Source organism: Symphalangus syndactylus, chromosome 13 (genome assembly GCF_028878055.3).
Source record: "Symphalangus syndactylus isolate Jambi chromosome 13, NHGRI_mSymSyn1-v2.1_pri, whole genome shotgun sequence".
Taxonomy (NCBI): domain Eukaryota; kingdom Metazoa; phylum Chordata; class Mammalia; order Primates; family Hylobatidae; genus Symphalangus; species Symphalangus syndactylus.
Window position 1 is genome coordinate 54097501 of NC_072435.2, and position 22481 is coordinate 54119981.

Genomic DNA, 22481 nt, shown 5'->3' on the forward strand with positions numbered 1-22481 from the left:
CAGGGAGATGAGAAATGGTGTGATTGTGTTGGAGCAAAGAAAGATGACCAAGTAGAATAGTGACCAGTAGACGGGAAGACCCAGTGTCCCAACCTGCAGGAGGACCTTACCTCTCTTTTCTAGGACTTTATGCAGCTCTTCTGGTGGCTTTTCTTGGGGCATCAAAGCTTCTTCTGTTTGATTCCAGAGGGCACCACCCCTACCCCACCATATCTGCCCCTCCAGGCTGTGCTTCCATGCTGCATGCACAAAGCACCTGTCTTGGCCTCCACACCCAGAAGCTCTTCTCATCCCTTCATCTCCATCTTGTACTTGCAACGTCAGGACCCCTCATTGTTGACTCCGGCTCTGGGTAGCTTGCGGAGCTCAGTATCAGGAATCCAGGGACCTTGACTCTAGTCTGCTCTGTCCTTACTAGCTATGTGAACCTGGATTTGTAATTCAACCTCTGTAAGCCTCAGTTTTCTCATCTGTACATTGGGAATAATAAAACTCTGTGGCCAAGCGTGTTGGCTCACACCTATAATCCCAGCACTTTGGGAGGCTGAGATGGGAGGATCGTTTGATGAGCCCAGGCATTTGAGACCAGCATGGGCAACATGGCAAGACCCCATCTCTACAAAAAACACCAGAAAAAACTCTAAAAATTAGTTTGGTGTGGTGACTCACACCTGTAGTCCCTGCTACTTGGGAGCCTGAGATGGGAAGATCAGTTGAGCCCAGGAGTTCAAGTTTACAGTGAGTTATGATCGTACCACTGCACTCCAGACTGGGTACCAGAGTGAGACCCTGTCTCAAAAAATAACAGAAAACATAACAACAACTTCTGCCCCACAGGGCTGTTGTGAGGATGGATTTAGACAGTGCTTTGAAAGCACATAGAATATGCTCAATTAATGTTAACTGCTATTGAAGTAGTTATAGTTTATGATAAGATTTCAGATTTTATTATTATTATCACTGTTATTTTTAGTATATTTATTTTGCTCTCCCTGGTGCATGTGAAGCGCCTTCAGGATAAAAACCTGAATCGTCCTCATGGGGAGTGTCCCGTGCTGTTGGGACAGAGTAGGATCTCAGCGCTCTATGCTCTATGATCACAGCAGCAGGAAGGCACCTCAGGACGCCATTGGTAAAACACAGGGGCTTTCTCCATCTTATCCCTTAGCCAGAAATCCACAGCGGACAATGTAGAAGTGGATACAAAATTGTTCCTGGCCTTCCTCTTCTTAATGGAATCTCCCAGAAGTAAAATAAGAATGCCCAGTGCTCTAGGCGAGGCGTGGTGGCTCACCCCTATAATCCCAGAACTTTGGGAGGCCGAGGTGCACAGATCACCCGAGGTCAGGAGTTCAAGATCAGCCTGGCCAACATGGTGAAACCCTATCTCTACTAAAAATGCAAAAATTAGCACGGCATGGTGGCAGGTGCCCGTGATCCCAGCTACTCCAGGGGCTGAGGCAGGAGAATCGCTTGAACCCAGGAGGTGGAGGTTGTAGTGAGCTGAGTTCGTGCCACTGCACTCCAGCCTGGGCGACAGAGTGAGACTCCATCTCAAAAAAAAAAAAAAAAAAAAAAGAAAAGAAAAAGAAAAGAAAGAAAGAAAAGAAAAAAGAATGGCCAGTGCTCAGTTGAGAATCCTACATAGGCCCAGAGATTTGTCCACAGAGAGACAAGGGCAGAAGGGAAAAGTGGGTGGATATGTTTGCTGTGGTCTAATTGCTCTAAGGCGAATGAGGACCATAGAGAGAACTAGGTACCTCACCACAAGATGCAAACATCAGCCAGGAAGGACCCAGGTGCCTCCTTTGCCGTCCTCGGTCCTCCTGGGCAGCTTCTCCCTGCACGGACCAGCCGGCCTGGTGTGTGTCTCCACGGCGCTGAACCTGTGCAGGGCAGGCTCTCCATGAATATTTGCTGGCTGAATGAATGAACTCAGGGGCGACAGGAAGAGGACAACGTTCAAGCCAACACTAGGGACATAAACTTAAGTGAGACAATGAGGCCAGAAAGTCTAAAGTGTTTTCTGTCACTTGGTCGGATCTTTCTTTCTCCTTGAAGAAGCCCTATGAAGAAAGCCCTGGAGGAGATGATAATGGCGCCTTTCACCACGGAAAGGTCAACCCACATGTGTTCATTGAGTGACTCTGTGGGCCAGCCCTTCGCTCGGCTCTGTCGATGATTACGAGACAGGCAAACCCACAGGGCACTCTTGGTAAGTAGGCTGGAATCAAAACACATGATAAAAATTAGTGAGCATTCCAAAGCAGCGTGTCATTGTATAGAAATGTTCAGAAAAGGTTTAGAGACAGAGTGTGCCGGCCAGGCGAGGCTTTGTGGCGGCAGTGGAAGTGAAGTGGTGATGAGAAATGCTTGAAAGGCAGGGAGGAGAAGGTCCGGCCTTCTAAACTTGGAGAAGATAGGGGAAGGCCAGGTGTGGTGACAGATCCCAAGGCCGGTGCAGCAGCGAAGAAATGTGTCACTGTCCCCTTGGCTCAGGCCCAGCCACCAAGTCCTGGGACGTGATCTTTACATCACCTGGTTCTCTGGTTGATCCATCTTTCCCTCTGATCACTGCCCTTCCTCCTGGGGCCTTTTTGAAATCTGACTCATGTTCTGAGCACACGTTTCAGCATTTCTGGATGCAATTTGGTATGATAGCGAAGAATCAAAGGGTATTTGCTATCACTTGGAAGTCTGTTTCTCTCCCTCTTCCTCTGAGTACCTGACCCCACAATCATCACTGGCTTTGAAATAATAGACCCATCATAATTATGAGAATTAGTCTGGAGGCTTCTGCCTTATTTGCCTAACTGAGGTTATTAAGGCCGTTTTTAGAGGTGGAAAGGGCTCCCAGGATCATCTCAGCTGAGATGGCAAATTCAGAGAGATGCCTGCAGGGTGGGGGCCAGCCAGGTAGTGAGGGTAGGGAAGGGGCCTGGTGGGGAGGATGCATCCACTGCCCAGCCCATCAACCCTTGCTGCTTGGGCCCATGGGCTCAGTGTTGGGAGATAACAGAGTTTCTCAGGAGAAGCTGGAAATGCTGACCATGTATAAGTGAAATGTCCCAAATTTGTAAATGTTAAAAACAAACTTATAGCCTGGGTGACATAGTGAAATCCTGTCTCTACAAAAAAATTTACAAAATTAGCTGGGTGTGGCGGTGCACATATGTCAGCTACTTGGGAGGCTGACACGGGAGGATCGTTGGAGCCCAGGAGGTCGAGGCTGCGGTGAGCCATGATCACACCACTGCATTCCAGCCTGGGCAACAGAGCAAGATCCTGTCTCAAAAAAATAATAAATACATACATACATACAAACAAAAAAACAAATTTAGCACATGAAAACCCTGTGTGATTAAACCTTTGCATCTCAGAGTCCTCTGTCCCCATTCCATGATTTGGGGGTGCAAACAGAAGCCCCAAAATAGGAAAGGACTTGGGCGAGGTCATTAACGTGGTGGGCACAGCATATCCCTACCCCCTCCTTTGCCAGGTCCACAGAGTTATCTACAGAGGTCAGTCTAGCACCGTCTCGTTAGCCTGCTGCCTGAACTGTCTCCTTCTTTCCAGAAACTTCAGCATACCAGTGACCAGATCAGCCTCTCTGTGGCTTTGAACCCAGGGTGCAGAAGCCTGATCCAGTCAATGCTCCAAGCACTGTCCAGCCATCATCCTGCAGCTGGCCCTGTCACCTCCTGTTGCAGGCAAAGGGGCAGCAGCAACCTGGCAGCCCTGGGCAGCTGGCAGGAAGGGCCAAGCACTTAGGAAGGGTGGCTTCGGTGTTCTTACAGGGTATTAAAGGAATAGAGCGAGAGTTAATGCAAAACTCCTCCTTTGACTTAATTTATTATAATATATGTGGCTAAAACGTAGATCACACTGCTGTGTTGGATCTCCGTTTTGACTCCCAAAATTGCAATCATGATAGTGGATTATAACGTGCTCTAACACATAGATGAGGAAATGTATTCCCGTGCAATTTTCCTCGAAGGAGAAGTCAGAGGATAAGGGGCAGGAGTTTTGAATAACCTTGCAACATTTAGTTGTCTCTCTCGATTGTAGGATAGAAATTAGCATCCCAGGATGATGTGCGTGTGTACGCAGCACTGCTTTGAATATTAGTGCAGAAGGGCATCTGAGGGAATGGAGAAAGTAATTTTCCATATGAAAGAAAAAGTCACTGGTATCGAACTCAGCAATGTGATGTTGCCTTTTATTCAATAAGTGCCTACTGTGTGCTGGGCACCTAACTAAAGGTTGGGGGTGCCACCGTAAACCAGACAGACCACAGATTTGCCATGGAAGTGAGCCTTAGCAGTCAGTGTTGGGTGATGCCCGAAAAGGGGTGAACCAGGGCAGAGGGACAGGTGTGCAGGGATGGGGGAGCTATGGGAGAGCCTGGATTGCAGGCTGAGGGAAAGAAGCATCCCGGGAGTAGCACGCAGATGGGAAAGCCAAGTTTGCTCCCTTGTTCTGGTGGTGCGCGCAGAGCATCCTTGTGGCGGGATGCTCCCAAGAACATACGTCTGGGTGGACTTTCTCTTCAGGCCCAGAGACTCGGCAGAAGTACCTAGGCAGAACGAATGGCCTGAGGTGCTGCCCCAGGGCCTGGACTCTGCTGTCTCCACCAGCAACGGTTCAAGGCCAACACCCACCCAGCCTATCGCATCCCAAGGTTCTGTTGGCTCAAATCACGCCACCTGCTTCCCCCAGCCCAGCTCTGGGGTGGGGCTCCCAAGAGCCACCGGCATTGCTGCAAAATAGAATTGAATTTCCGTGTGGATGTCGAGCCCTGGCCGGGGCAAGTGTGGACAGGGAAGGGCCCTGTGGCAGGAGGGATTGGAAGCTTTGCACAGCACCCTGGGGCAGGTGAGGCTGGGAAGACCAAGCCGACTTCTTTTTTCCCTCCACGGGGTCGTGCTCTGGCAGTTGGAGCCCTGCACTCTCTCAAGGAGAGCCTGGAGGAGCTGCAGTCTGCAGCTGCAGGAGGAGGGGGCTGGACTGATGGAGGACAAGGGAATGGAGCCCTGGGCTACCAGACACCAGATTCCCCACGTCCAGCCTTCCTTCCTGGAGACAGCCTGTGGCAGCCTGTCCACTCACAGACACAGGCCACCTGGACCCACTGCCGGGCCCCACACCCTAGAAGGGCAGGTCAAAGGTGGCTAGTTATCCACTTAAAAGGAAAAGGCAGACTCCTTAGATTGCATGATCATGGAAGGGTGCCCAGCCCTCCCCAACACCATTCATTCATTCATTCATTCAGTCGGTCACCAGTATTTATTGAACACACTGTGCCAGGAGGCTCTAGGGACACAAGAGTAAGAAAAACAGACCCCATCCCAGCCTTCAAAGAGGCGGCAGTTTGGTGGCAGAGACAGATTATTAATCACACATATACACTCAGTGCAAACTCTGAGAAATGTCCTGAAGGTTAAATTCTGGGGTGATTGGGCAAACCTGACTTAGTCTGGAAGATGAGAGCAAATGACATTGGAGCTGAACCCTCAAACGTGAGTGGGATTAACCAGGCAAGATGCAGGTGGTGGGCCTGGGGCTGGTGTTTGTGGTTTGCATTTCAGGAAGAGGGAACAGTATGTGTTGAGATTCTGAGATCTAACAGAGAGAGAAATTTCTGGCCCGGTGGGCCAGTAGGGCCAGCTCTGGGATTTTTAAGGCATTTCAGGATGAGAAGAAACATTTCTCAGATCACATTGCAGTCCCAAGTTCCTGAAGCTCCGAAGTTCTTTTTTGATATCAGGGCATGTGTTCCTGGGGTAGGGCATGAGCTAGCCAGGGGGTTTCCCGGGTGCAAGCCCCCAGTGTGTAGGACTAAAGGGCCCTGGGACCTGTGTAGTTGTGGATGAATGGGGCGCTCTTTGGAGGTGTTGAGAGACCAGTGGGATGCTGAGGCCTGAGTTTCTACCTGCTGTCTGCTTCTTTCTCCCTATCATCCCAGTGCCCACATCCCCCCAGGTCCTCATCCCCTCAACTCCTTCACCTACTCCCCTCAAAGGGATGTTTGGAGGATAGTGCCAAGTAAGCTCTAATTTCTGGGTTAGGCAATGTGGGAATGAATGAAGATGTGTTATGTCTACATGGCTGGGTGGTGCTTGGCACTAGGAAACCTTGTTCATCATGCAGGGGGAGGGGCTGACCATTTTGGGGGATCCTGTGGTGACTCCATGACATGGATCACCACCTGCTGGTTTGCTGTATTATGCTGGTTTACCTTTTTTATATTTTAGACCTTGTAGATGGTGGGGTTGGGAGGCTACCAATTGGGACTCTGCTGGATGACCTTTTATCCACAGTAGGAGGCCTTATTCCCACGTCATAGGAAGTGTTTGGAGGCTGGGCGAAGGTAGGAGGCATTTACAAACACACAGCTTGGAAGTAGCCACACCAGACGGAGCCCAGAGCTGGCCATTGCCAGGCCAGTGGCTTTCCCACTCTGCCATGCAGAGTTTAAAGTGCATGCAGCTTTGCAAGCCCATTGTCTCATGAAGCACTCAGACCCTCTGTGACTGGCACCATTCTCCAGTGATCCAACTTTGCCAACAAGGAAATGAAAGCTCATGAAGCTTTGGTGCTTTGCTCAGGACCACAGAGCCAGTGCTAGCAGAGTTTAGATTCAGACTTGGCTCCTGGAGTCCCTTGGTGTTTTGAGGTGCTCGAATGCCCAGGCAAGCCTGTTCAGGCAGCATTAAAAGTGGCCCGTGTGTCTCCCTGTGTTGAGGAGGATTGGGCCATCTCTGCGTATGTCTGGGGGCTGTGGGGACACTTTGCTCAGCTACCTGCTGCTCCCCTTCCCCGAAAAGCAAGGGCTGCTATTCTTGCCTGCTTCTTCTAGGGGGCTTGTTGGAGGACACACTCATCTTGGGATCCTTGTCTCTGATCCGAATTTCTCTGGACCAGTCTATGGGATTCCCAGATTTTGGGAAGTTCCCATTGAGAATTTGCCAGACTTGATACTTTCATCTGTGATCACAAGAAGAACAAGCAAACTTGACCTTCCTCCTGGAAGCTGCTACCCAGGAGGCTAGTCCTGGAGCTAAGTCAGTTCATTTATTAATGCAATATTCACCCCGTTTGGGGTGAATATTGGCTGGACACCTGCCACCTGCAAGGTATGGAGGAGGAGGAACCTCAGCCCTTGTCCTTTGCACTTTACAGGCTAGAAGGAAAGCTGGTGTCAAAGAAGAACAAAATTCAAGCCCTGTGTCTAGCCAGAGAAGCCAGCTGGGGGCCACTTGGGATGGGACCAGGTGCTAACCACGGTGATAACTGGGAGTGACATGGCCTGACTTATAATCAAGAAAGGTCACCCATGTGGATATATCAGAAGAAAACAAAGTTGCCTCTCAGGAACTACCAGGAATAAATTCACACTCCTCTCAGTCTCTACAAGGGGAAACACAGCGAAAACTTAGCTAAAAGTGTCACAGTTGTATTGGGTAAAGTACACTCCCTTTCAAGCAGCGTGGGACATCGCACTACCAGGGACACGAACACTGGACCGGGAGGGCCATTCGCAGGGCACCACCCAGGGCTTCCGTTGGTCTGCAGGTACCAAGACAATGGACAGTGGAGTGGCCTCAGCTGTCTCCTTGGCTCCTCTGCTCTGTGGTCTGAGCCCAACCTGAATGTTTTGTCCTTTGGAAGTCCACACCAGCTGGGAACAGGTCTCCAGAAAGATCCATGTGCCTGTGTCTGATTGGCAGAGCTGGAGATACATATATATATATATAATGTATACATATACACATATATAAAATATACATATATATAATGTTTTTTTTTGCTAATTTTAATCTCTACTGAAGTATTTATTACTACAAGATATTGAAGGGTTCAGCATTTATTTAAAAAAATTTTTTTAAATTGATCCAAGGATTGTGTTCACCTGATATGTTCTCAAACGAAAAGGGCTAGATAAGTCAGTGCAGCTCAAAAATGGCAGTAACTTCAGAGCTGGCAATTGACACTTGTTTTCTGCCACTGTTTACTCTTCAATAAAAAATGCATATTTACCATAGCAACCTCCTGATCACGTGGAGCCCTATCCTACATGCGACCCTCTAAAACAGAATAGCTTCTTAAAGGAACACACACATCCTAATCGGCATGCTTTTCAGATGCAAAAACGTGTTCTTTATAAGGAAGCCCTCTTTCCTGGGATTTAGTGCTAATAAACACGTCATCCTTGTAGAAATCATTTTGGTCCCGTGTCTTAAATTTTAAGATGTTCGTTCTGGAAATCCAAATAAAATTACTCTTGGAGAGGCTTTCGATTTTCTTAAGGATTTGTTGATTATTTATTTTAATATGGTTCTAAATATATATATTTGTGTTTATACATGCACATATGTATATATATTTTAAACAGCAGCCATTAGTATCATCTGGAAGGGAGTTTGGTGCAGATTCTAACGACCTGCCGCTTCATCTGTGATTAAAGATTGTCATCTATGTGAAGCTCAGTTGCAGCCTGAATTGTTTTTCACTGTTAACTTGGGAGGATTGCCTGGGATTTTAGAGCTTTGGAGGAGCTGCCCCAACCTGGACTTTTCAGGGAAGGAACATGTCCCCTCATGCTGGCACTTTGTATGTGTCTGATTCCATAGCTTGGAGCTGGCTTGGGGTTGGCGGGGGGGCACTGCCAGGGACACGAACACTGAAAGCTGCTACCCAGGAGGCTAGTCCTGGAGCTAAGACCACAGGTCTGCCCCCTCCCCATGCCATCTTTACATATGACGCATTGCTTTGGCAATATTCATGTTGAAAGCCACTATTAACTGGAGCATAACCTCTGTCTGGCACCATGCTAAGTGATTTATATACCTTAGACTTTACAATCCTTTGAGACATGAATTCTTGTGAGTATTCCCGTTTTGCAGATAAGGAAACCAAGCCTCAGAGAGGTTATGTAATTTGCCCAGGATTACATGCCTAATACTTGGGGAGCTCGGTTTTGACCTGAGGGCTTTTGGACTGCAAAACCTCTCCTCTTATTCTGTCTTCTGAACCTGTCTGTCAGATTTAGCTCTGGAAGGACAAGTGGGGACAAGATGGAGAAGCCTTTGGAGATAGGGACAGTGACAGTGGCTTCCCTCTCAGAATGCTTCCTTCAGAGATTCCTGGGTACTCTCAGTTTCAGCAGAGATTTGTGGAACTCTTTTCATACTCTGATTTTTTTTTTTTAATGCCTGCACCTGGCAGTCAGTCACCCTTCGCCTATGCTGGGCTGAAGTCAGGGCTGGAGTGCCAAGGGTCTCTGGATGCCACAGCCCCAGGGAGAGGTAGTATGGCTGTGTGACCACAGGTGTGGTCAATGCCTCTCTGAGGCACCACTGTAGGCTAAGGAGGAATCCCAACTGGGCCTGGTGGATTTTTAGTTTCTTTCAACATGAGAAACAAGAAGGTACTTGTGAGTCTGTTATGCTTAGTGGCTTTGGGGCGAAATCCGATTGTGAAGTGAAGCTGGGTTCTTCGTGGCACAGAGGCATTGTGACCTGCACTCCACGGAGAGGCATTGCCCCCACCCCGTGCCCAGGCCAGCCAATCCGATGGTGGCAGGCACACAAGCCATTTCATAATTATCCATCACGAATGCTTCCATGCTGCCCTAATAGATTATTTAAAATGGTGTGTGTGTCTCTCATGCAACCTCAAGTCAGCCCCAAACTGTACATGCGTACAGGCTGGGAGAGGTAATTGTTTATCATGTATCTCTTTGTTGCAGACACTTTTATAAAAGAGTATGTATTATGTATGGTGTGACCTTCAAATGTCAGGAATGTGTTGTGCAATAAACTGTCAATATTTGTGGTTATAAGGTACTAGATGACTTTTACAATAATTGGAACGGCTATATTAAAAGCTTGGATCACTCGGCTGGTTAAAGAGAAAGACACAGGCCAGTGTTCATCAGGGACTTGCCTTCTGCCAACTATTAAATGAAAGATATTGCAAGGTGCTCAAGATGTCTTCTTTGTTTAAAAAAGAATATGGCAAGACACATCTCTAGGGGAGGCGTTATCTCCAAATCATCCCTTCTCCTTTCAATGTGTTCCATTCCCAGGAGAAAACTCAACTCCACAAGTTATAGTGACTGACCAAATGCATTTTTAAAAAGATCGGTCCAGCTTGTTCCTGGTGTCATTTAGGTAAGAATTCCTGGAGTCAGATCTTCCATCTTCTCCCCTCCCCCACCCCCACCCAAACAGGAGGGACTGTAAATTATCTTGAGGATCTTAAAAGCTATAGTGTTTTTTTTCTTTCTTAGTAAAATAAATTACGTGGACATCTTTTGGGAATTTATGCTTTAGTGAAAGTAGAGGCTTATACTATAATTTTCATTTTTTGTTTAAAGAAAGGAGTACTTAATTTAAATTATGAAGAAACAAAGGCATAACAAATATTTTATTATAATTATAATAGTAATTGGATCATAGATTACATTAAAAATATCTGTTTCACTATGCTCTTCTATGGGTGAATATCTCTTTATGCTTATGTGAAGTCGTTTCTCCTTATGATAGTCAGATCTTCGTTTTTAACCGGGAAGGAATTGAGTAAATGAAATGGGGAAAGGGGCCTCACACTTTCGTCTTCTAAGGAGCTCACTTGTAGCCTTGCTGATTATAATTGTGTGTTTGTGGTTCCTTCCACCTGGATGGAGGGAGAACTGGGTGACATCCTGAGGCCCCTTCCTCCAGGAAGCCTCCCTGGACATCCCCAGGCCTCCCCACCCTGCAATCATCCAGCTCCAGCCCCTGCATGCGCTGAGCACTCTGGAGCACTTCCGATGTTTTGACGGTGCCCTGGACTGTTTCTCCCCTCCAGCTGCTCAAAGTAGCTTCCCTCTCACAGTCAGGAACTGGTCTTAATATCTGGATTCCAACTTGCTTGCCTTCCCTGATGCTTTTATTTGTTGAAATTGTATTTATAAAGCACGTGCTATGAGCTGAGGACCTCTCGCATGCTAGAAATGTCACGGCAAGCCATAGTGCCTGGCCCCTGTTCTCCTGGAGCTGACATTCTAGGAAGGGGACAGGCAGTGAGCAGTTTAATACACAGATCAGCTGACCATCTGCGAAGGGCGATGTGGAATGTGACATGGGCTGAGAGCTGGGGGTTGGGAGATTCCTTCCAACAGTACGATCAGAGACAATCTCTCAGAGAGGTGACTTTTACATGAAAGTCAGAAGAGAATTCTAGGGGAAAGAGAATTCCAGGAGGAGGGGAAGCAGGAGCAAAGCCTTACTGGAGAAGGGACCTAGCCTCAGAGGAGAACAGAAAGTTGGGAACCAGCCTCAGAGTAGAACAGAAAGGTGAGAGCTGGAGTGCAGGTGGGGAGTTGGGATGAGGTCAGAGCAGTGGGGAGCCACATGGACATATTGAGACACAGCTGGAGGTTATTCTAAAAAGCCATGAAATGAGTAGCTGGTCCCTGCCCTGCCTGCAACTAGAGGCTGTTCCCAGGAGATGGCTGCGGCCTGGGCTGAATCTCTCAGACTCATTCTCCTGCCTGGGTCTTCTCACCAAGGCCAGGTTCTTAGGTGACCCTGCTCAGCCACACGAATGGTCTCTGGGGTGGGCTCCAGCCCACTGTCCCTGTCCCACAGAGAAGAGACAGGTGTGCAGAGCCCAAAGAGACATGTCACACCTGACGTCTTGTCCTAGGTCGATTCTGTGAATCCTAAATCTTGCCCGCTGCATCCAGGATTGCAGTCTCTAGCCTGGGGACTGAGAGTACCTGCCCACGACCAGCCCACAGCCACCCCTTGGGGCCTTGGCAAGCTGTGGTGGTCTACGGATGACAGGGGATGTTGTCGCAGCAGCATCACATGGTGCCAGAGGGCAGAGACCCCATGGGTGGCCTAATACCCAGCAGGGAGTTTCACAGACTCCACTGACAATTAAGAATGAGTTCAGGGCTTGGGAAAACCAGAAACACATTTGGCCCACAGTTCTTGATCTTGAAGCCCTGGTATATTTTAAGGAAAATGTAATCCATGTGTTTCTGATTCATTTTCACTTAACTCATCAAAATGTTGCTTTAGAGAAGCTATTTGAAATCCCAGTGTCTTATATTTCTCCCTTTTTCTTTTTTTGAGACAGATTCTCACTCTGTCGCCCAGGCTGAAGTGCAGTGGTGAGAACTCGGCTCGCTACAACCTCTGCCTCCTGGGTTCAAGTGATTCTCCTATCTCAGCCTCCCGAATAGCCAGGACTACAGGTGCCTGCCACCACACCTGGCTAATTTTTTTATTTTTAGTAGAGATGGGGTTTCACCATATTGGCTATGCTGGTCTCGAACTCTTGACCTTGTGATCTGCCCGCCTCAGCCTCCCAAAGTGCTGGGATTACAGGTGTGATCCACCACACCCAGCCTCCTTTTTTTTTTTTAAGAAATTAGCCTTTTGATAACCTACTTCCCCAATTCCAGAAATCCTCTTTTGCCACCAGCAAATGGAGCTCTGCCCAGTTTTGAGTTTGGGTAGAGGGTGAGACATGACAACACAGAAAGCATGCCACCGCTCTATCTCACGTGTCCCAGGGCTGGCCAGTGAAGTCCAATCCCGACCCCGTGGGTAATAACCCACGAGCAAGCTGCCTGTTGCCTCCTGAGAAGTGGACATCATTTTCTAAAATAGTTCTTTATTTAAACAAATACTTTCACCAATCCATAAGAATACTTAACTGTTTAACATGACTATATGTGGCCGTCATAAAATTGAGGACTCTGATGCAGCCACAGAGACACCAAGTTGATACTGAGCTGAGGCATGAGTTATGTCTTCCAAGAGTTAGGTAGAATTGTTACAGTAATGTTACAATTTTCATGCATACCATTAATTTTAAATAATTAAAAAAATAAAAGGGCCAGTCATTATTGCTTTATTTGAGTCTATTAAAGTTTTCAAAATAAGGGAAGTGTTAAGCTTTTAAGAGTAGCTATACATTCCTTTGGACTTTCCCCAAGGTGTCGGTATTATCTTGCTGCTGAAAAGATCTTCAAGCCCTGGTATACGTGGGCAAGGACATTAAGAAAGATGTGATTTTTTGTTGTTGTTGTCCCGCTGAACTGCTTCTTCACCCCTTAGACTCCACAAATAGTTTTTTTTCTTCATTAATGAAGTGAGAGCTGCGATTTTGAGACGTTCTTTGCACAAGGCATACTTGCAGAATTAACTGACAACTCATCTGGGAAAATGTATTTACTGTTATACTAGAAGCTCCATAGAAATTAAAATATCATGGCATTTTATGCCATAAACGTAGTAAGCACCAGGGTGTTCACAGAGTTAGTCACCTTACCCATGCGTGGTTGCTGGGGTAACTCTCCAGTCACGGCTCGGACCTCACCATCACCATCATCATTGCCAACAGCATCATCGTTATAATTTTTTTTAATGGAAGTCTGTCCAAAATGTACTTCTGGGCATCTGAAGGGTAAGGCTGCCAGCGAGTTGGGATGAAGCGAGAACCAAGAATCCACATGCAGTATAAGAAGAAGCCATTCTTTCCTTTCTCTTTGTCCTCTCACTCTGCCTCTTTTGGTTTCTATCTCTGGCTTCTCCCTCTCATTCTGTGAGTTAATTGGACTCCCTGGAAGATTGGTTATAAACCCAGAAGACTTCACCAGTAGAGGATTGACTCTTCTTAGTCAATTTCTGACCTTTTCCCACAATGGCTACCCCCCAAATCTCCATGGCTTAATATAACCAGGATTTGTTTCTCATTCATGCAAAGTGTGATGTGGGTCAGCTGTCATCCATCTGGTGACTCAGTGACCCAGGTGCCCTCTATTTTGTGATTCTGTTGTCTCAACCTTTGCGTTGCAGGGTCACTGTGGCCCAGGAGGAGAGGGTGGAGGAGGTGCAGGCACACTCTCTCTTCATTTCCTTCATCTGTTGGCCAAAACTGACCACCTGTCCTCAGCTTAATGCAAGAGAAGTTGGGATACGTAGGGGTCCAGGGACTAGTTAGCAACCATTTGCCGTCCTTTTTACAGTCATTTCTTCTTGCCTCTTTAAGACTCAACGTCAGTATCTTCTTTGGCTGTAGGGTGAGGTCAGTGGGGAGAATGAGAGGCCAAAAAAAAAAAAAGCAGTGGGCAGAGACAGCCTGGGATAGGCTTGGAGCTCTTTCAGCGTGGCAGGACCCGGAGGTCTAGTCCTTGTGGGAGAACCAAGGGTGAGGGGAGGGGTGAAGGGACTTGCTTGGGACAGTTGGATATTAGGGACCCGGGAGGAAAAGATTCTGCCTCCTAACACCTGAGTCAGCATTTTTGGAAAACAAGGCTATTTTATTATACAAAGAAGTTCAGTGTTTAGAGAGAATCTAGGGGGAAATCAACCCTTCAAGTACAAAATCATTTTATAAACGAAGTTTTAATATCCCAAACATATTATATATAAATAAGGTTAAGTGTGTGTTGAGGCATCCATCCATTCAAATCATGTTTGTATACAGCAAGATAGCCAACCTCAGGGGTGGTTTCAGACAGCTGGTGACAGTGTTTTCTAAGTATCGGGGCTTTAACTTTTGAGAAGTTGTTTGTCTTTCTGAGCATCTGTTTCTTTGTCTAACTGGTACTGCCACTTTGTGGTCCAGTGGATGATGAGGGTTCTAAAATGATCCCTAGCCATTTTAATCCCCCCAACTCCTTCAGCCCACACCCCCTCCTCTGAATACTTGGGGAAAGCATGCACCTTCATGTCACCTTGATCGAGGCCAACCTTGCTGTAGACTCAGAGGATAAGAACAAGCAAATGGGCATGTAGACAACATTGCTGACCTTGATAACACAAAATTAGGAAGGTCTGTTGCCTGATGTCTCCTTGTTCCTGGTAACATACCTTTAAAAAACTTGAATCCACCTCTTTTTTCTTTAGCAAGTCACTTTCAGCTTGTATGCACGGGCAGAGGAGAAAGCTGGCAGAGCTTTTGATGCCTATTTCAATGCATTTGCTCTTGGCTACAGTCTAGGAGGGTTGCAAATATGGCCTGTGTCTGTCTGGAATATTATTTGTTGTATCCATGCAGGCACCCACTTCTGAAGAAATAATCCCATATTATTCAGTGGAGTCAAGAAAAGAAACAAGGGTCACAGTAGCTGTTTCTAAGCTGTTTCTCCATCAAGTGGGAGCCCAGAGCACACACCCAGGTTGAGGGTGCATTAGGCAAGAGAGGGCCTCCCCGCCTGCAGCCAAAGGTCCCCTCCAGGGACATCTCAGCCTCTAGGAGCTGGCAGGGGTCTGTCCTTTCACAGATGAGCAGGGAGGAACAGATGGCAGAGTTGAGGCTGACCTCTGTCCACATGTCTGCCTTCAGTCTACCCAGCACATTAGAGAAAGTGTCAGATAGGAGGGAAGGAATACCACTGGTTAGAGGAAAAGAAAATTAAAAAAATAAATAAATTTCAAACCAATGCATGAAAGGTTTAACAAAGGATCACAGATGCAGTTGTTGTAATACCTCTCTCTCTCTCTCTCTCTCTTTTTTTTTTGTTGTTGTTGTTTTTGTTTTTGAGATGGAGTTTCGCTTTTGTTGCCCAGTGTGGAGTGCAGCAGTATGATCTCGGCTCTCTTCAACTTCTGCCCCCCAATTTCAAGCGATTCTCCTGCCTCAGCCTCCCGAGTAGCTGGGATTACAGGCACACACCACCATGCCTGGCTAATTTTTGTATTTTTAGTAGATATGGCATTTTACCATGTTGGCCAGGCTGGTCTCAAACTCCTGACCTCAGATGATCCACTGGCCTCGGCCTCCCAAAGTGCTGGGATTACAGGTGTGAGCCACCATGCCCAGCCAATACCTCTGTCTTTCTACTGCCTGCTTCCTGGAGTGGATGGGGAAGGGCTGGTCTGTCTGCAACATAAACCAGTGACTGCTTTCTGCACCTGACGGTATGGGGTGCCAGGAGAAGCGATGGGACTCCCTCCTGCAGTTTGCAGAGGGGCAGATGTCAGTGCTTTTATACTCGGGGTAGAGAAGGAATCCAAGAGCAGCTGCACCTTCCCCTCTGAATGACACTCTCAGGTTCTTGCTGGGGCTGGGCCGAGTTCAGCACACACATCCTCACCAGCACCCATCCTGGCACAGGCTGGGGCTCATGCACAGCGCCCTGAGGGTGTCCCGCCAGCACTCGCTTCCCCAGCCTTCACTGCGCTTGGCTTTCAGCCTCTCTGGACACTTCCTGGGACCACCCACAATCGCCCTTCATCTTCTCTCAGCATGATTTTCCAGTAGGATTAGTCTAACCATAAATGCAATAGGCCTTCTGGCCCTCCAAAAAAAAATCCCTTTTCTTTGTGAAGTAATAATTAGACTCTTAAATCTGCAAAGAAAACTGTTTATCTTACAAATTTATTCTTTTTATTGGGCCACACATATCCAAGATAGAAAGATAAAAGGAAAACAGATACAGGCCATCACTTAGAGTGATGTATAGTGAGGCAGGGCTCATCCTCAAGTTCTGCAAAATGTTCCACAGTGCAGGGCGGCCATATTGCTATTTTTATCTGTAATGTGGCCTGGGCAAGTCCTTCCCAAAAGCTCCAGGAGAAATATGCCCTCTCTCATTTCTCCTGCAGTGTCTTCTTTTTTGTGATTTTTTTTTTTTTGAAGATTCACGGGGTACATGTGCAGGTGTGTGGCATGAGTATATTGCGTGATGCTGAGGTTTGAGCTTCTGATGATCTTGCTGTCTAAGTAGTGAACATAGTGGTCGATAGGTAATTTTTCAACCTTGCTCCCCTCCCTACCTCTCCTGCCTTTGGAATCCCCAGTGTCCATATATATTTTCTGAGACAGGGTCTTGCTCTGTCACCCAGGCTGGAATGCAGTGGCGTGATCCTGGCTCACTGCAGCCTTGACCTCCCGAGTTCAAGCGATTATTGTGCCTCAGCCTCCCCAGTAGCTGGGACTACAGGCATGCACCACCACACCCAGCTAATTTTTGTATTTTTAGTTTTGCCATGGTTTTGCCATGTTGCCCAGGCTTATCTGGAACTCCTGACCTCAAGTGATCTGCCCACCTCGGCGTCCCAAAGTGCTAGGATTACAGGTGTGCACCACCACACCTGGCCTCCAGTGTCTATTTTCCCCGCCTCTGTGTCCATGGGTACCCAATGCTTAGTTCCCACTTGCAAGTGAGAACATGAGGACATTCTCCTGCAGCTTTATTCCACAGTGACTCCTTGCTACTGCTCTCTGGTGGGCTCCTCTAGAAGAAGCTTTATGGGAAGGTTCAGAGCATGCCATAGGAGGCCCCACAGGAATTACACTTTTTTTTTTTTTTTTGAGACAGAGTCTCACTCTGTTGCCCAGGCTGGAGTATGGTGGTGCGATCTCATCTCACCGCAACCTCCACCTCTCAGGTTCAAGCGATTCTCCTGCTTCAGCCTCCCCAGTAGCTGGGATTACAAGCATGCATCACTACCACCTGGCTAGTTTTTGTGTTTTTAGTAGGGATGGGGTTTCACCCTGTTGGCCAGGCTCGTCTTGAACTCCTGACCTTAAGTGATCTACCCACCTCAGCCTCCCAAATTGTTGGGATTACAGATATCAGCCACCATGCCCGGCCCAATAATTACACGTCTGAAACCTGCCCCTGCCTACCTTCATCCTGAAGCCAACATCCAGGACACCTTAGTCCTGCTTATATTCAAATCAACAGTGATTGGCCTCCTAACTTAAATTGGGTATCTCGACTATGTTACCAGGAGCACTTGGGCAGAATTTTAATCAGGCTCATCATTGTTTGAAGCTGACCTTCACGATCCCAGCAAAAGGGAAGCTGAGGGAGGCCGGGAGGGCAAATGCAGCATGCTCAGGGTTGGGGTGGGTGGGAGTGGGAGAAGGGTAGAAGGAGATGGCCTTCCCACTGTCTAAAGCTAGGGTATGTGGTTGGCTGGCAATGACATCTGGCCATCACTCCCTCTGGCAGCAGCTACTGGTAGACTCAACCTGCAGGACATAGAGCCACTGTGACCGTATGTAGAGCATTTGTCTGATGGTGACTTTGTAACCTTCTCTTGTGCCCGTTTGCCCTGATCAATAAGCCATCTTTGGGGGCCTTTCCACATTCATTTGGACAACCACAATCTAGGGCTTGGTGGAGTGACTTTGAGTTCTAGATGTGGATGAGCCTAACTTCCTACTTGTGCAAAATTATAACGAAAAAAAGCTAGGTAATTATACCCTTTGAATAGCTCTCCAATGATGGTTAGAAGAGTTGGGGAGAATAGGATTAAAGTGAGATTTCAAATATAAATAACTTTGCCAGGGTGATGATATGGTCGTACACAGTCCAAATGCAGAGAGAATGCTCCAAGCCAAGAGTTTCACAGTTGCTCAGAGCAAATGCTCAAATAAGAGCATTCTTATTATTATTAGAGTGAATGCTCAAATAAGAATTAAATGTCTTGGACCTGGTGTAGTGGCTCATGCCCATAATCCCTAGCTCTTTGGGAGGCTGAGGTGGAAAGTTTGCTTGAGGCCAGGAGTTCAAGACCAGCCTGGGCAACAAAGCAAGACTCTGTCTGTACAAAAAATAGAAACTTAGCGAGGCATGGTGGCCTGCACCCATGCTACTTGGCCTGCACCCAGCTACTTGGGAAACTGAGGCAGGAGGATCACTTGTGCCCAGGAGTTTGAGCCTGCAACGAGCTATGATTGTGCCACTGCACTCCGGCTTGGGTGACAAAATGAGATGCTGTCTCAAAAAAAAAAAAAATTAAATATGTTGGCCTTCATCTTTCTCATGGTCTACAAGTCTGCCCCTTTTGGCTATTAGCAGAGAATACCAGGAACAAACATTGTGGAGTAAAAGCAGTTTGCATTTTCCATTGCTTGGAAGGCACAGATTTATTTATTGTGATCTCTGCAGAACTCACAGATCTCATTATCCCGGAAGGTTCCCTTGTTCTCCTAGTGGGGTTTACCGTGAGGCCTAGAGGGTGGGCTGGAAGCTACGGTGAGGAGGACCCCGCTATCCTCAGGAGCTTAGATTCTGTGCCAGGCCTTCAGGCTCCTGCTCTGTGGGGAGGTCCATGATTCTGGAAGAAAAGTGAGAGCCCAGAGAAGGTTCTCTTGCTTCTCCTCCTCGAGTCCCCAATTGTCACCTCTTTGGCAGTGTGATGTCAGGCCTCGGGGGCTGCAGTAACATATCCTCCAACCACTAGACATTTTTCCAGTTTTATTTACTATTGTGTCCCACAATTTCTTTGCAGAAGGCAGCCATATGTAAATTTTATTCCGTTTTCTAATGGTTTGGGTTACATAACAAATAACAACAGGAAGGAAAATTTGTATTGATACTTGACAGAGGAAGTTCTCAAGTCACTGCAAAAAGATGTATCTGCAGTGCTGTAAGTTTATGGGAGTTTTGCAGCTGAGTCTCTGCATATGACTTTGAATATGTCACTATATGTTTATCATGGGCTAATTGTGGAATCACATTTCCATACTTTTTCTTCTCCTTTTCATGAGATTACACCAGCCAGCGATGGATACAAGACTCTACAAGGAAGAAATGATCAGTTTTGGATAATTTTCTTTCCTGTCCCAAAATAGCCATATGTCTGCATGTCTTAGGGACTCAGCTGACACACATTTTTTTAATTTGTTGCTTGCTATAATGCAAATATGATTTCAGTCCTATAGTGAACTCTACAGTGAGTCCATATTACAAATTAATCAGATTCAACAAACACCAACATTTTTAAACTTTTGAAAAAAATATTTAATAGGAACTAAGCAAAAGAAGAAATCAAACCAGCTGCTGACACAGCTGTTTCTTTTCTTGTTTAATTCAGTTCAATATAAAGGTACCATATGCTGCTTAAAATGATGATAGGAAAGATGAAATAATTTAAGAGAATAACAAGAAAATACATGAATTGTCAGCATTCTGTCAGATTTAAAGAATGAAATAGACAGGTGTAGTATTGACATGTTTAACTTTGTGTGGTGTTAGCAGTTTGGGTGCGAACAACTCCTGACATGTGCTGAAGTGATGTGAGAACGTTTCTCCTTCGCTGCAGACATTGGCGAGGAGGCTGGGAGATCTGCCGGCGTCCAGCAACCGGCGCTACTTCGCGACAGAAGCCTGGGCTCGGCCATGAAGGACTGTCCGTACTGTGGGAAAACTTTCCGGACATCCCATCACCTTAAGGTGCACCTGAGGATACACACAGGTGAGAAGTCAGTGCATCCAGGGGCACAGCCCCGAGGAGGAGGCCCCCGTCCTGTCTGCTTTCTGGCCCAGGTCCACAGCTGTGTGGGTCACTAACTCTGGAAGGTTCTCCCTGGGCCTGTCTAGCTACCACTGTGTGGGTCAGAAGCGGCCCTCATTTCCTGATTCGTCACTTAACTAACATTCACCTCGCAAATGACACAGGGACTGGTAAAGGTAGACTTGGATGGTCCTGGCCTGGGATAACTGGGTCGCGTCTGAACCTCTAGGGCATTTTGCTAATGGTTTCCTTCTGCTGTATTGAAGGAGTCCCTCCCCACGCCCCTGTATGAACCAGGAGTCTCCCAGGTGTCAGTGATGGGGTCTCAGCTCAAACCTTCCTAAGTGCAGAAGGGAATGAAGCCACCTCCCCAAGCATCCAGGTAGAATAGGCTTTAGCCCAGCCTGTGTTACATGCCCAGACCTGGGACAGGGCAGCTGGAGTCCATCCCCGTCACTCCATGTGGTGTGGAGGAAAAGTGACTCTTCCCTGTGTCTCCTCAAAGGAGAAATTGAGATGCTCTTAGGCAAAGGGGGGCAACTGGCTGCTGCACCCCTCTGGCTGTTTGTCATGTTGCAGCGTCATACTGTCCGAGGACTGGCTGGCAACAGGGAGTTCTCTGTGTCCCTCAGTCATTGTCCTTTTTAGCTTTTCTGCTTGTTGCTTGCACATTGCCAATATAAAAAAAACCTATCGGAGATATGGACACTTCCATTTTCTTTGATTTTCCTCCTGACACTTTATCTATTGGAGTATGAGCTGCTTCAGAGGCTAGACAAATATGCCATCTATTTTCAAAAATAATTGTGGTTTATTTCCCAAGGAATCAATAAGGCTCCGGGTTGCACAGGAATATTGAGTGCATGCGGGCTGCGTGGGCATCGCGTGGGGGGGAGACAAGAAACCCCTCACTTGGTGCCTCACCTGGTCCCCACAAATCTCCCTGACACCAAGGGAAGCCTGAGGACAGATGGGCACAGGTGGCCATGGGCTGAGTCACCAGCCCTGTTCATCCTGCATGCCTCTCTTGGAGTCATCTCAGGCCAAAGAGGTGTCTTTTAAAATGGTCCTCCAGGTCCCACCACTCTCCCAAAAGACCTCATGTGAACTGCCCATGCCTTGCCCCGGCCCCGTCCTGCTCCCTTCTTCATCCTCCGCACCTTTCTGAAACACCGCCTGCATTCTCCCTGTTCCTCCAATGCGGAATGCCTGTTCCAGCTGCAGGACCTGTGTTCCTGCCTCTCCCTCCACCTGGAATCTTCCTCCAGGTGGTCCCTGGGGACTTAGCTTCACTGGCATCTATTCGGAGAGGCTGCCCCTTACCATCCCACCTAAAACAGCCCTCGCATCCGCTGCAATATCTTCTTTATAAACTTGACAGTTTCAGAAATGACCCTGTTGGGGTCCATCGCTTATTTGTCTCCCACCAAACAGAGTCTAAGATTTGCACCGGTGGCAATATTGTCCATCTTTTGAATTGCTATCATTTCTATAACCCCAGGGTCTGCAAGGGCAGCTTACACCCAGTAGGGGCAGATGAATTTATCTGAAAGGTTGAATGACAGAAGAAATGCGCGAATAAGTGAGTGACTCCTCCTGTCTTCCCTGCATTATTCAAGGTGGCACGGAGGAGTCAAGGGCTGTAGGAAAAGTGGCCCCTTCCCCAGGGAACACAGGAACCCATCAGAAACCACAGCCTGACAGTCAGGCTGCAAGTGCTGGTTTCTTGGGCACAGACAAAGTGGAAGATCCTCTTCCCCGGGAGTTCAGGGAGGGGGCCTTGCATTGTGATCTCAGGGTCTTTGCCCTTTGAACTTCTCTGCCAGATACTTGCATGGCTTGCTGCTTCCCCTTCAGGGTCTGGCTCTGATGCCCCCTTCTCTATGAGGCCCACCCACGTGGCAGTGCACCCCCCACCCCACCAGGACTTTCTAGACCCCTTTCCTTCCCTGTGTCACTTCTCTCCATAGTGCTCACAGCCTCTGACACACCATGCATTCGTATTTCGTTGTTGTTTCTCTCCATGCACTAGAATGTGAACTCCTTGAGAGCAAAGGCTATGTCTGTTTGTCCAGCTGTGTCCCCAGCCTAGAACAGAGCCTGGCTCATGTAGGCACTCAGAAAGTATTTGCTGACCCACGCATTCCTGCATCAATTCATGAAAGTGACCAGGCTCGAAGGCAGTCAGCCCAGACATCTGTTTTTCTCAGATGATGCCAATGT

General features: G+C 47.5%; 1 protein-coding gene across 15 annotated transcripts in view; it reads left to right on the forward strand.

Moving 5' to 3' along the window:
• The window catches only part of ZNF536 (zinc finger protein 536), a 487963-nt gene that overhangs the window by 292404 nt on the left and 173078 nt on the right, over window positions 1-22481 (forward strand). For all 15 annotated transcript variants that reach the window (XM_055235799.2, XM_055235801.2, XM_055235795.2 and 12 more), the window contains one exon: window positions 20067-20219. In XM_055235799.2, the coding sequence (XP_055091774.1) occupies window positions 20067-20219 (153 nt within the window). The remainder of the gene's footprint in view (window positions 1-20066; window positions 20220-22481) is intronic.